We start from the raw sequence: 14,232 nt of genomic DNA, 5'->3' as shown, positions 1-14,232 counted from the left end.
AAAAAAAAGAACAAATAGTAGGAAACAGGCTGGCTGAGCCTGTGACAAGAGAGAGAATTATAAGACCCAGCCGGAGGGGAGACATCTCTGTCAGCAACTAAAAGTTCTTGTAGCCACCCCAGATTCTGTCCTCCCCCTCCTAAACTCAGGAAGCAGTAAGCTACTGGAGGACCCGAAAGATGATTGCTGTTACCAACTTGGCAGGCCAATAGTCCCCGAGGCCCTTGAAGAAGTCATTATAGATCGGGTACACCACATTACCTACCTGGGAAAACAAAGCTTGTTAAGCTAGTTAAGAAAAAATATTTGTGCCTAGTCTAAATAGCCTTATCAATGGTGCTGTCTCAAAAAGTGTTGCTCGTACACAGGGAAATCCTAAAACCCTCAGGAAAGGCTCCCTTGAGAATCAAATCCCAGAAAAGAAAAATCGTAAGGGACACTGGAAAAATCTATGGTGTCTAATCGTTCAGTCTCTAGATAAAATAAAACTAGCTAAAGTAAGGACTAGCCTGGTTTTGCTTTTCTTAAAAGCAAACAACCACCTTAAATAAATAATTAGCTAAATGTAAATAGAATAAATGTTTATAATTGAACTTATCTGTTAGATTAAGGCAATTTTTAATGTTAAACTTGTAAAGATAAAAACAAAAAAAAAACTGAAAGAAGGGTGATGGCTATAAAAATGTTCTAATGGAAAAGGCTAAAAGAAAAAGCTTTTATAAAGAAGGAATTTTGTATAGTGAGTTTTTGTCTGAAAATAAAATGGCTATATCAGAACAGAAGAAAAAGGAGACAGAAACTAGGTGTGAAGCATGTTGCTGAATGTTTGAGTTGTGTTACAAAAGTCTAAGAGTTACAGGAATTGATCGAGTCAGTGTTCTGGAGCTGGTCACGTGATCTTTGAATGTTATATACAGTGAAAGTAAAAGGGAGGAGCGCCTCCAACTAGTCCAGACGGGGCCTCACATAGTTGTAAAGTCGGCCGTCGGTCTGCCACACCAGAGCCAGGAGGACTGCTTCCATGGACTCGCCAGGGCCTTGGGCCATCAAGATGGGCCGGGACGGTCCTTTATGGTGGTGCTTCAGAGACCAGAGAGCGGCAGCCCTGCTCTAGTCACTCCAGACTGCAATGCGGACATTGTCAAGGGTGTGACTCGGTGGCTCCGCGACCAGACGGTCAGCAAAATGACGGGCTGCTGCTGACTCGGGAGATGGATAAAGACCTTGAATATTAACCGCTGGCTACCTCTACACCTTGAGCCCAAGTAATCAGGCACTGCGCTCTCGAAGTAGCTCTCCTTAATAGATGTTTAAAGAGACTCAAAAAAAATATATAGTTTCTATTTTCTGAAAAAATTTTGTTGATTCCATAAATACCTAACCAAGTGTTGTCCTGCTTCTGTAAACCGCTTGCATTGTCTCGAAAAGTGCTGTGTCACAGTCTCCCTTTAAGCGATTGAGCCTGGTGACTGCATACCATGAACACTGGCGTCGACCAGACACTCCTGTTTGCGAACAACTACGGCCAGCAACTGGAGACCATAAAATCAGCCCATCCCTGACTCAGACCACATGGAGCTCAGTAACAGGGATCCACGACTGGCTCCACCATGTACTTGGAAAAGGGGGAACTGAAGGGCCAGAGTGACTCCGTTTCCTTAGAGGGCCACTCCATTTTGTTAAACCCACCTTGCTGAGAATCAGCGCCCTCTCAAGTAAGAGAGGGTCATAATGAGAAGAACAAAAATACCAGAGACCTGGAATAACTTTTCGCCCAACTTAAGGGTCTAAAGACCAGTCAGTAAAAGACAACTTGCCTTGCCCAAATTAACTGTCTAAAGACCAGTCAGTAAAAGACAACTTGCTTCTTGAAATCTACAGCCAACGTACAGCTGCGCGAGTGCCTTCCTCAGCACCCCTCGACCTGCCCCTAACAGCCAAATAAACACCCAGCCCGACTAACACTGGGCTCTCCACTCTGACTGCTGTGTCGGTAAGACTGACAGTCCTGGCTCGAGCCCGAATAAAAACGACCCTCGTGTGCTTACGGCGGAATCGGCTCCTTGTGGGTTTTTGGGAATTCCGCGACGGGGCACTACAAGCACCATGATTATAATTCAGTAAGAATGAAAACACACACGAGGAAGTAAGATAAAAAGAGATGATCTAAATGTTTCTGCAGTAGGATTATAGTAGGTCTTCTTTATTTTTCTGCCCAGTTGTCTATAATGTTAATAGTTTGAATAGCCCTCGTTCAAAAGGCAGAAATCCGAAACTTTTGGGCACCCACCAGATGCCACATGTAGGAGATTCCACACCTGACCTCACGTGAAGGGTCCCAGTAAAAACACTGCAAACCGGAAATACTGCACATGGCTACCCTCGGGCTCTGTGTATCAGGTGTCTATGAAACAGAAAGGAATTTCAGGTTTAGACTTCGGTCCTATCCCCAGGATATCTCATTATATGCAAATACCTCAAATTCCTAGGCACCCTGAAATCCAAAACACTTCTGGTTCTAAGCATTTCAGACAAGGAATCCCTGATGGCATTGCCTTGTTCAGGAAGGAAACCACTCAGCAATTTAAAAAACAACCAAGTTGTTTTCCTTTTTTCTTTCAGGTTGTTGTCACAGGGTACATGCGCTTGCCAGAGAGAGACAGAGAGACAGTGAGAGGGAAAGTGAGAAATCATCCCCAGGGGGGACGGCCACATTGCAATCCCTTCTCCTCCATTCTCCTCTCAGGATTTTGGGCATGCACACACATGCCCAGTGTGATTTTCAAGTTACTGGGTACAGGACTCGAACTGTGGTTGACCATGTGAGGGTCTAGCGCCTTAATGGCCGTGTGACCTGGGACCCGAGAACCAAGTTACAGTATTTTATGTGTCCCTGCTAACTGCAGGGCGAAGTCAGCCTCTCATAGCCATGCCTACGGAGCTTTCAGATCTGTCCCTACACCTTGCTATGTTCAGCGCCCACATCCCCGACCCAGGCTTCCCGGCTCTGGGAATGGAGCCTCCACAGTGGGCAGTCCAAGGGGGTCCTTGTCGCACTGGCTGAAAAGCGAGTGGACATGAACAACCTCGGAGTCGATTGGAAGGGAACCGGTGAATGAACTCTGTGTTGCTTACTGCGGAGACCTTCCAAGAATGAGCTAGGTGGCTGAGTCTCACTGGAAACCAGACCTGAAACGTTAGGTTGAAAAGCAACTCACAGCAGCTCGGCACAGAGGCAGCATGCTCCGCGGGGAAGCCACGGTACCTGAGCGTGCCCGTGCACTCACATTTTGGGCGTGCACACGCGTGGGAGTGTCTGGGAGTCCTCTCGGTTCCTCCTCGTTCCCCATGTCGAGTCTACCAGCAAACCCCTGGGCTCTCCCCACATAGCGCCCCCTGCTTGGCGGCTGCTTGCTCACAGCCTCACCGCCCTGCCGGGGCCAACCTGGCCAACTTTCTGAGCCTCTCATTGACCTCCGTGCCTCTGCCCTGGCCCACAATCCATTCTCCAGAATGATCTTTCAGCAGCGTTGACCTGAGCGTGCCTCTCCCGCCTTCATGGTGTTGCGGTGACTGCTTACTGACCTTAGGACGATTCCCCACACCCAGTCTCATCCCGTCACTGGCACGTGCCTGTGGGCTCCAGCCACCAGCCTCCTTCCAGCTCCCCCTGGTGTGGTTTGCCCCCCTGGCTATTCAGATCTCAGGGTTCTTTGTGCATCCTCTTTGACCACTGGCGTCTCTGCCAGGGACTCCCTCTTCCTGAGCACTGGCCGGAGGTGTGACGCGTCCCCCTGGGCGGCTGTCTGCTAGATGCTCCACAGACCCTCAAACTCGGCGCTTCCCAAGCTGCAGGTCACATTCCCCCTTTGTTCTTGGGGACTGATCCCCAGGACCCCAGTGGGACCCCTGGCCCTCCTGCACCAGCCCCAAGTTGCCACATCAGCCTCCTTCTTGGTGCCCAAGGCTCCCCTCCTGCTCACCTGCTGCTCTGTTCATGCCTCACTGTCCCCGGTCTGGATTCTGGTAGCACCCCTCCCCGCCCTCCCGGTCGGTGCCTTTCACACAACACCGTGAGGTTTCTTAGGCTCGCCATGACTTTAGGTCTGCACAAACAGCACCTCTGCTTGGTAGTCTGGAAGCTGCACTGGAGGCTCAGGTTCAGTTCCTGGGCCAACCTGAACATGCTGGGTGTGGTGGCTCACACCTGCACTTCTAGCTAACGGGGAGCAGGGCAGGGGACCATGGTATGGAGAGACCCGGTCCAACATGCCGATCTCGGTCTCTCCCTCTCCCCCTCTTTTTCTCTCATAAAGGAAGAAAAACATAATGCCCAGCTTCCGTCTTTGGGAAGCCTTTCTTGACACCTCTTCCAGTGTCCCTCCACCATGTGCTCCCACACCGCTTCCAAAGCTCCCCCCTGGCACTCGCCAAGCTGCAGAGCTGCCCTGCTGGGCCAGCAGCTTCTCCACCTCACTACCCTGTGTCCTCGGTGCCGAATCGCAGAGCACACCTCAGGGCTGGTGGTGCTAGCTGTTTGCTGGTGGGTGAAGCAGTGAATGGGTTCTTTGTCTCGTTCTCATTCCTGAACTGACTGTCACTCCTTTGCCTAAAACTCCATTTTCTTCAGAATTAAGTCTGGATAATTCCTGATGTTCACTAGTCAGACACTCTGCCGGGGTTTTACATGTCCACTTCCGGGCCTCACCACACCCCTGGAGATGCGATGATTATTTCTGCTTAACCAGGAGACAGGGACGGAGAGGCTAAATCATTTGCTCGGCCTGTGGGTTTGAATTTAAGTCGGACTCGAGCTCAAACCTCTAGTGGGGCATTTGGTCACAGGGCTCCCACGATGGCCCTGGTGTTTCCCCGAAAGGCTCAGCCCCTCTAGGCCACCTCCTGTTTCTGGCCAGCCGGTCTGTCCTGCAGCGGCAACGGCCCTCCCACCGTCTTGCATTCTGGCAGAGCTGCCGAGGGTGAGGGCCGGCTGCCTGTCAGCCAGTCCCGGCAGCTAGCAGGGCTGCCTCTGGAGGTGCACCCCCAGCATCGCCATGCCCCGCCAGCGGAGGGCTGTCGGGCCTCTCTGCCTTTGTTGGTGTTTCGACCCTCTGAGCCGCCTCCCTCCCAGCGCAGGGCAGGCCAATGCTTGTCCTGGAAGCTGGCCTCAGCCTGGGCAGCCTGGCGGAGCAACCTGGAGTGGCCAGGTGAGCTCAGGTCTGCAAGGGCACCTTGATCCGTGCTGTATCCTGGGAGCTTAGTCCATGGAGGCCCTGCCTGCTCTACCCCTGCGTGCTTCTGGGTCCACCCAGCTCCAGCAGCAGACGGTGGCCCTCAAGTCCCAGCCTGTTTCCACTCTTGCTTTCAAGAAAGGATTCAAGTTCAGTCATTCATTCTGAAGGGAACAGGTGGGATGGAGAGTTCTCAGGGACACCGGGGGACGTACCCCAGGGCCTTGCTTTCTGGCTCACCAAGGGGGTTCGGAGTTAAGGGAAACGAGGAGGCTGTTAGCAGTGCTGCAAGCCAGCCCCCAATATCCAGCCTTGGACAACACTGCGACTTGGGCCATGTCCCTCTTGGAGTCAGCTTTCCCCTGGACCTGCGTTAGCTCTGGGGCTTCCCACCTGGACCCTTCTCTGGCCAGCCGTCCCACCCTCTTCCTCCCCTCCTGACCGCCTCCCCGCTCACCTTAGTCCTTCCTTGCGCGCCATATTGAGAAGCTGGTGGGACGGTCGCCTCTCAGCAGCCCGTCGGGAGAAGTGGACCCTCCCTCCTGGTGATAAGGACAGACCAGGCCGGCTGTGCCTGCCTAGTGCCTCTGAAACCACACCCACAGAGGCAGTGCGGTGAATTCCCTGAGAGGAACATGCTTGGGGGCAGGGCCTCTGGCCAGGGCTGGATCCAGGGTGGGGTCAGGCAACCCCTGCGGGGCCAATCACCTGGAAGAGGGTGGATCTGCGCATGGCCAGCTCCAGTTGGCCGGAGGCTCAGAGCCATCTTACAGTGACGCCCTGACCCCCTTGGGGTCCCTGAGCCGCTCAGGGGTGTCTTTTGGTTCCTGAAAATTGCTGGATTCAGGGGGTGCTCTTTACCTAGGTAAATCTGATCTGCAGGACCTTGGCCAGGCCTGAAGGGCATCGGGTTGTTGAACTTGGACAGGCACCTCCTGGAGCCCTGCTCCTTGTCAGTGAGGTGAATGTGGGAGCCAGGAAGTCAGTTCTGTAAAGTTTATTTTGGATGGTATTTTTAAAAACACAAGTTCTATCCCATTAGAGGGCTGTGAAACGTTTGGTAGCTCTGACCAAGATCTAAAAAGTATGAACAGGAAGAGAACTGCAAAGAAAATACCCGGATGTATACAGGGTAGGTTTGGTTTCGTTTTGGCAGATAAAGCCTTATTTTATTTAAAGGATGATCTGTGTATCTGCCAATGCCACCGTGCACAGTCAAGAGACGGGGACTTTGTTTCTCCATCTCTTCTTCCTTGGACGGAGTCTGGATGATCTCTTCCCTCTTGGCCTGGAGCGCTCCTCACGGCGCATGCGTGCTTCCTGGGTTAGCCCTGCGGCCTCAGCCTGGTCGGCCCGGAGCTCCTCGGGGGCCTTGTCTGCCTTCAGCTTCTGGATGTGCTCCCTGAGAATCCGCTTGTTCTTGAACACATTCCCCTTCACCTTCAGGCTCAGGCTGTGACCCGTGTGGCGGTCAATCTTCTTAGACTCCCGGTACCTTCTGAGCAGCCGGCGCAGGGTCCTCTCTCTCACCCAGGTCACCTTCGCTGGCATTCTAGCACTGCCGCACCCTTTTGCGGACCTGTGCCCGTATGGCTGCCCTTCGGCGGGCCAAGGTGTTTTTCCAGCACCGAGCCCGGGAGTGGACAGTCACAGTGGATGATCAGAAGCTTGATCCCATCCTTGATCAGCGTCCGATCTGCTGACGGGAGTTGGCATTGGCAATTTCATTGGTCTCGATGGGGTCCAACCGGACCTTCTTTTTGTCACAGTGGAGAACACTAGAGGCAAGCCCCTTCTGAAGCCTGAGCATATTCATGGCTGCGGCTGCGGCTGCGGCGCCGGAAGGGCTAGGGTAGGTTTTGTTTAACATTTTTACATCAGTTAATATATATTTAAGTGTTACACAAGGTCGGGGCGGGGGGTGGGGGGGGAATTTTTTTTGAGAGAGTTTTGCTATAGGGCGTGTGTGCTCGCCAGAGAAACAGGAAGCGAGAAATCACCTCCCTAGGGGGGTGGCCACTCTACAATCCCTTCTCCATTCTCCTCTTGGGATTTCGGGTGCACACACACCTGCCTGGCATGAGTTTGAGCTGCTGGATTCGAGAGTTCAACTGTGGTCAACTACGCGGGAGTCCGGGTCCGTAACCACTGTGCCGTTGGCTTGCATTGGGGACTATTTTTTTTTTTTCTTGGAGTGTTTTTTGCTATAGGGTGTGTGTGCTTGCCAGAAGACAGAGACAGAGGGAGAAATCACCCTCCGGAGGGATGGCCACGCTGCAATCCCTTCTCCTCCATTATCTTGGGATTTAGGTCATGCACACACATGCACCTGGTGTGAGTTTTAAACTACCTAATACAAGGAACCACGGTCGATTACATGGGAGTCCAGCAACATAGCCATTACGCTAACTGCTGGTCCCTTGGGAACTATTTTTAAAATGCTGGGTCATGGCCAGAAAAACTTTGCAAAATTCTGTATGAAGGGTAAAGAGCAGGGCAGAGGCATGTTTAAGGGCATAGCCTAGACTTGCCAAAGGCTGGGGCTGCCATCTAAGGGAAGAAAGCACAGACACCCAGCTGCCCACCCATCCCCTCGAACTCACCTGCTCCTCTTTCAGGAGCCGGGTCCCTTCCTCTTCACCACACACATAAACACACTCAGATGGGGTCTGCTTATGGGAAAACCGGGGCACAGAAAATGAAGCCTGCCCAGAGCCTGGCGCACAGGCCTCACCTGAGCACTTGCGCCCCCTCCCTGTCCCTGGGGTCCTGCCATCCTTTCTCTGCCCTGGGGACATCAGCCTATCAGGATCCTGGGTCCATTTAGGGATCAACCTGCTAGTCATTCCTCTTCTTCCTCCAGGTAAGAGTTGCATTTTAAGATTTTTTTCCTTCTTCCTTTTGTCCAGATTTTTGCTATAGGGTGCATGCACTTGCCAGAGAGACAGAAAACAAGACATCAATCCCCCGATGGCCAAACTACAATCCCTTCTCCTCCATTCGCTTCTCAGGATCTTGGGTATGCATGCACATGTGCCCAGTGTGAGTTTGAAGCCACTGGGTCCAGGACTTGAACCGCGGTCAGTCATGTAGGAGTCCAGTGAGGTAACTGTTACGCCACCTGCCGGTCCCTACATTTTAACGGCTTTCTAAAGAGCGTCAGTTATCACGCTAGAGTTAAAGGTATGGTGTTGGTCTTCCAAAGGTCCTGATGCAGCAGGTTGCAGCCTGGGCTTCAAACCCACATTCCTGCAGGTGCAGACACTGCCTAGAATGTGTAGCCAAGGGCTTGTGGTTGTGCTGCCGGGGACGGCACCTGCTGTTCCTCATTGTAGGGCAGGTGGCTGTTCTGTTCCTGGCTCCAGGGACTCAGTGCTAGTTTGCAGAGGCACGTGGTAAACAGGGTGGCCACTATGTGCTGGCTGCAAACCTGACGGCCCACCTCCTGCATGTCCAGTTCCTGCTTAGGCCTCTGCATAAACCCGCCTTGGTCAGAAACGTTTTCCTCTCGTACTCAAGGCCTGCGAGCCACCTCCTCTGACCTTTTTTTGGGGGGAGGGGTGTGTGTGGAGGGCACTTACCAGAGATGGGTGTGTGTGTGTGTGTGAGAAAGCACCCTCCTTGGGGGGATGGCCACACTACAATCCCTTCTCCATTTTCCTGTAGGGATTTCATACACACACACACACACAGAGTCTGATTTTCAAGCTGTTAGGTCTGGAACTCAAATGATGCAAACAGCCATGTGGGATCCAGCCGCTTTAACCATTGTGTCACCAACTAGTCCTGTCCTAGTCATTTACAAAGTTCTTTTGCAGGCGCTGGCAGGTGGCATGGTAATTAAGGGCGCTGGACTCCTGTATGGGCAACCATGGTTCAAGTCCTAGACCTGGTGGCTTGCTTCCTCACTCCCACCCCCACCCCCCCACTCTGTCCCCCTCTGGTCAAATTAAAATAAATAAATTAAAAAAAATAATTCTTTAAACAATTTTTTTTTCTTTTTTCTTTCTTTTTTTTTTTTGCTATAGGGCACCAGGAAGAGAGAGGGAAAGTGAGAAATCACCCCTTGGGAGTGGGAGGGGTTGCCACGCTGCAGTCCCTTCTCCTCCCTTTTCCTCTCAGGATTTCGGGTATGCATGCACATGCGCTTGACCTGATTTCAAACCACTGGGCCTGGGGCTCGAGATCCAGTTGCCCACATGGGATCCTGGGCCTTATTCCATGCCACCTGCTGACCCTGAGCATTTTCTATTTCAGCGTCTACAAATGCCTGCAGTGCTCAGGGATCCAGAGCCATCCACGGCCTATTCTGGACGCTGGTAGCTCTTTCCAAGCCTTGGTGGGGTCTGGGCTCTGTCCCAGGGCTTCTGGACGCTGCGGAAGAGCCATGACTCCCCAGTGGGACTGGTGGGTGAGGGCTCAGAGGGGACAGGGCTTCTGGACCCCCACTCCAAGGACCACTGTGTGAAGGGGAGAGGTGGCATCCCCTGGCATGACCTGGAGCTAAGGGCCCTTGGATGGCGCCCCAGCAGTGCGGAGGGATGGACTTCGTGGTGTCACTCCCCCACCCAGGACCCAGCCCTCACCTGCTGGGTGTGAAGGAGCCAGTCAGGCAGGGACGAGCTCCCTGGCAGAGAAAGGCACCGGAAAAGCGGTTTTACAGATTTATTTTTAAAAAACAAAAGGTTAAAAAAGTCCTTCATTTCCAACCCTGCCTGGGGGTACAGGTGAGGAACAGAACGAGCTGAGAAACACGCCCACTCTCCCGGGATCCCACAGGGCGGGGTGGGTCAGAGCAGGCGGGCGCCCTCCTCAGGCAGCTCACACTGCTGCTAGGGCGTTTTAGAGCAAGAGCGGAGTGGGAGGGCAAAGGCGGCTGCTCGCCTGGGCGGGAGCTCGGGGGACTGTCCTCCCCCCCAAATCCTCAGGCTCCCCGGGGGCTCCCAGGTGGCTCAGCCCTCTGGCGAGGTGGCAGGGCAGTCGGGGAACCTCGTGGTGTGGGGAGGGGTGTCCGGGATGCCTGGGCAAGTCTGGAGAGGAAAATCCCTCAGCAGGTGTCCCCTCTCCAGCCTGTCCGAGCTGCCCTTCTGCTCTGTTCCCACCCAAGGGCGGGTGGAGTCCAGGACAAAGCACTAAGTGGCTGTTTGCTACAAAACCCCTGGCCATGCCAGAGGCCGGCGCCTGGCCTGTTTGCGGGTCCAGGCTCCCACAGTCACACAGTCACACACACAGCGTTAAGGCGTCTGTGCCAGCAGGCGTGGCCACACTGGGCCCAGCCCCTCTCCCCACCGGAACAAACCGGCGGCTGCAGAGACAGGCTGAAGGGGGAGAAGCTGGCAACGGAAGAGCTAACCAGGCCTGGGGAAGGAACTGGGAGGAAGGCGAGGGCTGTCAAGGCCTCTCCCCAGGCCTGCCGGCTGCCCTTGGAAGTAACCCAACTCCAGTTGGGGAGCCCTGACCAGATGCCCCCTGGAAAATGGGGGGCAGAGCGGGGAGAGAGCGGGGCTATAGTAGTGGGACTTTGGAGGAAGCCAGTGCTGTCAGTATTTACAAGCGTCAAGCCCCATCTTCTGTGCCACCTGCCTCTGCCCCCCACGGAAGTGAAAGGCCCCTGAGAGCCACTGAGAGGTGCTGGACCGGCTCACCAGCCATGCCCGGGGAGAGCTCCTTTCCAGACCGGCCACGTCTGGGCCCCTTGGACGGCCCTAGGAGTCCTTGAGCATGCTGATGCGTGCGTAGATCTTCAGGGCGGGCCCCAGCTTGATGTTCATGGCGCTCATCAGGTGGTCCTCCTTGAGCAGCAGCAGGGCCTGCCCGTCGATCTCCTGGGCACGGAATTCCTCTGCGATCTCCTGGCAGCCTGCAGGGAACACCAGCAAGACGTCAGAGTGACCGGTAGGCATTGGCCCCGGTAGCTGCCGCGCGTCCGGACCGTTATCGGGTTTAGCCCTCATGGCCGAGCCTGGGGAGGGTCCTAGAGCCTTATTTCATGGCTTGGGAGAAACTGAGAACTCGCCTGAGTCACGCTTTGCTCAGAGCCCCACCATGGACAGGACTGACCTAGGTGACTGATGAGGTGCTGCAGAAGTGACAGACAGCACGTGACTTTGGAGGCCACACCATGTGGGCCACGGCAGCGTTTGCCATGCTCTCTTGGATAGTTTACTTTGGAGGAGGATGGCTGCGCCAGGGATACTCAGGCTGCCCTCTGGAGAGGCCTCCATGGGGCAGCCGGGGCCTCCTGCTGATGGCCGGCCAGTGCCCAGGTGAGTGGGCTTCCACTGAAGGGGCTCCTGCGCTGCAAGCCTTCAGATGGCTGTAGCCTTGGCTGACATCTTCTTTAAAATGATTTATTTTTTTAAAAATATTTACCTTTATTTATTTTAATTTGACCAGAGAAGGACAGAGAGAGAGCACGTGCAAGCCATTGGGTCTGGGACTCAAACCACGGTCAGCCATGCGGGAGTCCAGTGCCCTTAACCACCACGCCACCTGATGGCCCTCCTTTTATGAATTATTTTAATTGTTTTATCATTTTTTAATTTGACTGGAGAGAACTAGAGAGAGGGAAAGTGAGAAAGCAAGAGGCCAGGTCTGGGACCTGAGCCGCGGTCAGCCACGTGGGAGTCCAGTGCCTCAACCACCCCGCCACCTGCCGTTCCCCCAGCTGAATCTTGATGCAGACCTCATGTGAGACCACAGCCTCAACTGCCCAGGTAGCCGCCACACCTGCCTGGCCTAGAGCCCCTGCAGTGAGCCACTGTCTGGGGAACCCGAGGGAAGCACAGATGACACGGACTGTGCCACCTGGAAGAGGAGTGCTATGTGGGCAAGGCCTTGGAGCCCGTCAGTGTCACGTGCTCTGAGAGACTGAGCGGAAGTCTGGCGGTCTTCAGAAAGGAAGCTGCTGGAAGGCCAAAGGGAGTGAGGAAGCCGGTGCCGGCCTTGGGAGACAGGCTTGGTGCTAGGAAGGAGCAGAGAGCTGCACACGCAGAGCTGGTGGGGCTGCTGGTGCCACGGCAGATTCTATGCACCCGACAGACTGAGCAACCTCGCTGGGGTCCTGTGAAGGAGCTACCTGGCTGTTGTCGCTGAGCTGCTCACGGCGGAGCACGAGCCACAGCTGTGCCGGCGCAGATCACCAGCTGTGTCTCCCAGCCCGACCTGAACAGGGGGCGGGGGCACACCCGTGGGTGTGGGTGGCTGGGAAGGCTTGCGGCTTGGCAGGAACTGTCAGGAAGATGCCCCTCGTGCTCACGTGCTTGCACATGTTCTATCATTTAAAAGAGACTGTTGGACAGAAAGTAGCCAGGGCTTGCCAGACGTAAGACTCCTCAGCCTCTGGGCCATCCCGATAGCCTGGTGGTTAAGGGAGCTGGATCCCACGGGACTTAACTGCAGTGAGAGTCCCGGTCCCAGCAGGTGGTAGAGTGCTTAAGGTGCTAGACTCCCATGTGGCAGACTGCAGTTCGAGTCCTGGACCCAGTGGCTTGAAACTCACACTGGGCACGTGTGTGTGCTCGTCCAAAGTCCCAAGATGAGAATGGAGAAGGGATTGTGATGTGACTATCCCGTCTGGGGCGTGATTTCTTGCTTCCTGTCTGTCTCTATCTCTTTGGTAAGTGCACGTGCCTTATAGCAAAAATGTCTCTCGAAAAAAGAAAAACATACCAGGTATGTGTGTGCATGTGTGCACGAGCGTGCCAACTCCCCACAGATGGAGAAATGGAAGAGAAGGGACTGCAGTGACCGTGCCTCAGTTCTCTCCCTCTCTCACTGATGAGTTCATGCTAACCTCTGGCAAGTTAAGAAAAAATCCTTCAGCCTCTCCAGATGACAAATGATACCAAAATTAAGAAAGGTTTCTAGGCAAAGATCAAACCAGGGCACAGTCAAGAAAATGAAACTCAGATGAAACTGGGAGTGGCTTACATCTTGCAGAAGGCCTCAGAAAGATCCTGAAAGAACTACTTGATCCCAAGGCTCTTTACAAGGAGTTTGTGGGTCAGCCCCACAGATCCTCTCTAATGGTAGGGCTTTTGAGGCTCTTAAGAGCACTCTGGGCCAGGAGGTGGCATGGTGATTAAGGCGCTCAATCCCTCATGGCTGACTCTGCAGTTCAAGTCCTGGAACAAGCAGCTGAAAAGCACACCAGGTGTGTGCGCGTGTGCCCAAAATCCCAAGAGGAGAATGGGGACGGGACGGCAGCGTGGCCATATCCCCAGGGGTGATTTAACCTTAGGGACACTCTCTCAGCCGCAGCTTCAGAAGAAGCCTGATACTGAAAAAAGCTTATTTTGAAGAAAATTTGGGGTGAGGTTTTGTGTAACTGAAGAAATTCCAACAAAATTTTAGGGAGACCATAGAGCCTGGAAGGGTGATACTGGGCTGAAAGGCTGGGGGTCCCGTAGGGAAGCAGCAGCAAGAGCAGGCTGCTGAGCACGTGTGCTGCCTCTCAGGACAGGGTGACGCGGGCAGAGCCGAGTGGGGGCACCACGCCCCGCCGAGTCCTCGTCTGGGAAACGCCAGCTGGATCTCAGGGTCGGCTGGGGCGGGGACGTGGACATACCCAGGGAGTGGGTTGCTCCGCCGTGGCTAGTCCGCGTGTCCACATGGCTACTCTGTGGCTGCCCTGCTGCAGGCTGGGTGGCAGAGGGGCAGTTCTCGTGTCCTTACTGAGGAGCTGGGCTCCAGGAGCCTTGTCTGGGCCTGAGCCTGAGCTAGATGGGGGCCACACTGACGCTGGGGAGGTGGCAGTCCTCTGGCAGGGCGGGGGGTCTGGCCCGGAGGAGGACATGACTCACTGGGGCCAGAGCAGGACTACAGCAGCCTGTCCGACGGCGCCTGATGGTGTCCTGCACTCTGTCTCTGAGCCACAGGAGGAGTGACGGGCCTGGTGGCCGACACTGCTGGCTCCTGCAGTGCTCTCGGGGTCACTACCTGGGGTGAACCTGCCACCCTGCCTGTCATGAGGGACAGTAGGAAAGAGCAGAGTGGCCTT

General features: G+C 54.4%; 2 protein-coding genes and 1 pseudogene across 8 annotated transcripts in view; all 3 read right to left on the bottom strand.

The window, feature by feature from the left end:
• A3GALT2 (alpha 1,3-galactosyltransferase 2) overlaps positions 1-5,841 on the bottom strand; it is a 19,546-nt gene extending 13,705 nt beyond the window's left edge. Inside the window, exon 1 of the mRNA XM_006158141.2 lies at positions 5,689-5,841. Coding sequence (XP_006158203.1) covers positions 5,689-5,711 — 23 coding nt within the window. The 5' untranslated portion in view covers positions 5,712-5,841. The remainder of the gene's footprint in view (positions 1-5,688) is intronic.
• Positions 5,842-6,261: 420 nt separating this feature from the next.
• Positions 6,262-7,047, bottom strand: LOC102483146 (60S ribosomal protein L19 pseudogene; annotated as a pseudogene).
• Positions 7,048-9,881: 2,834 nt separating this feature from the next.
• Positions 9,882-14,232, bottom strand: part of PHC2 (polyhomeotic homolog 2) — a 99,833-nt gene continuing 95,482 nt past the window's right edge. For all 7 annotated transcript variants that reach the window (XM_006158085.3, XM_006158082.3, XM_006158083.3 and 4 more), the window contains one exon: positions 9,882-11,091. In XM_006158085.3, coding sequence (XP_006158147.1) covers positions 10,937-11,091 — 155 coding nt within the window. In that variant the 3' untranslated portion in view covers positions 9,882-10,936. The remainder of the gene's footprint in view (positions 11,092-14,232) is intronic.

This window comes from Tupaia chinensis, unplaced genomic scaffold (genome assembly GCF_000334495.1).
Source record: "Tupaia chinensis unplaced genomic scaffold, TupChi_1.0 Scaffold000573_1, whole genome shotgun sequence".
NCBI classification, from domain to species: Eukaryota; Metazoa; Chordata; class Mammalia; order Scandentia; family Tupaiidae; genus Tupaia; species Tupaia belangeri.
This window is presented reverse-complemented; position numbering and strand designations above follow the sequence as displayed.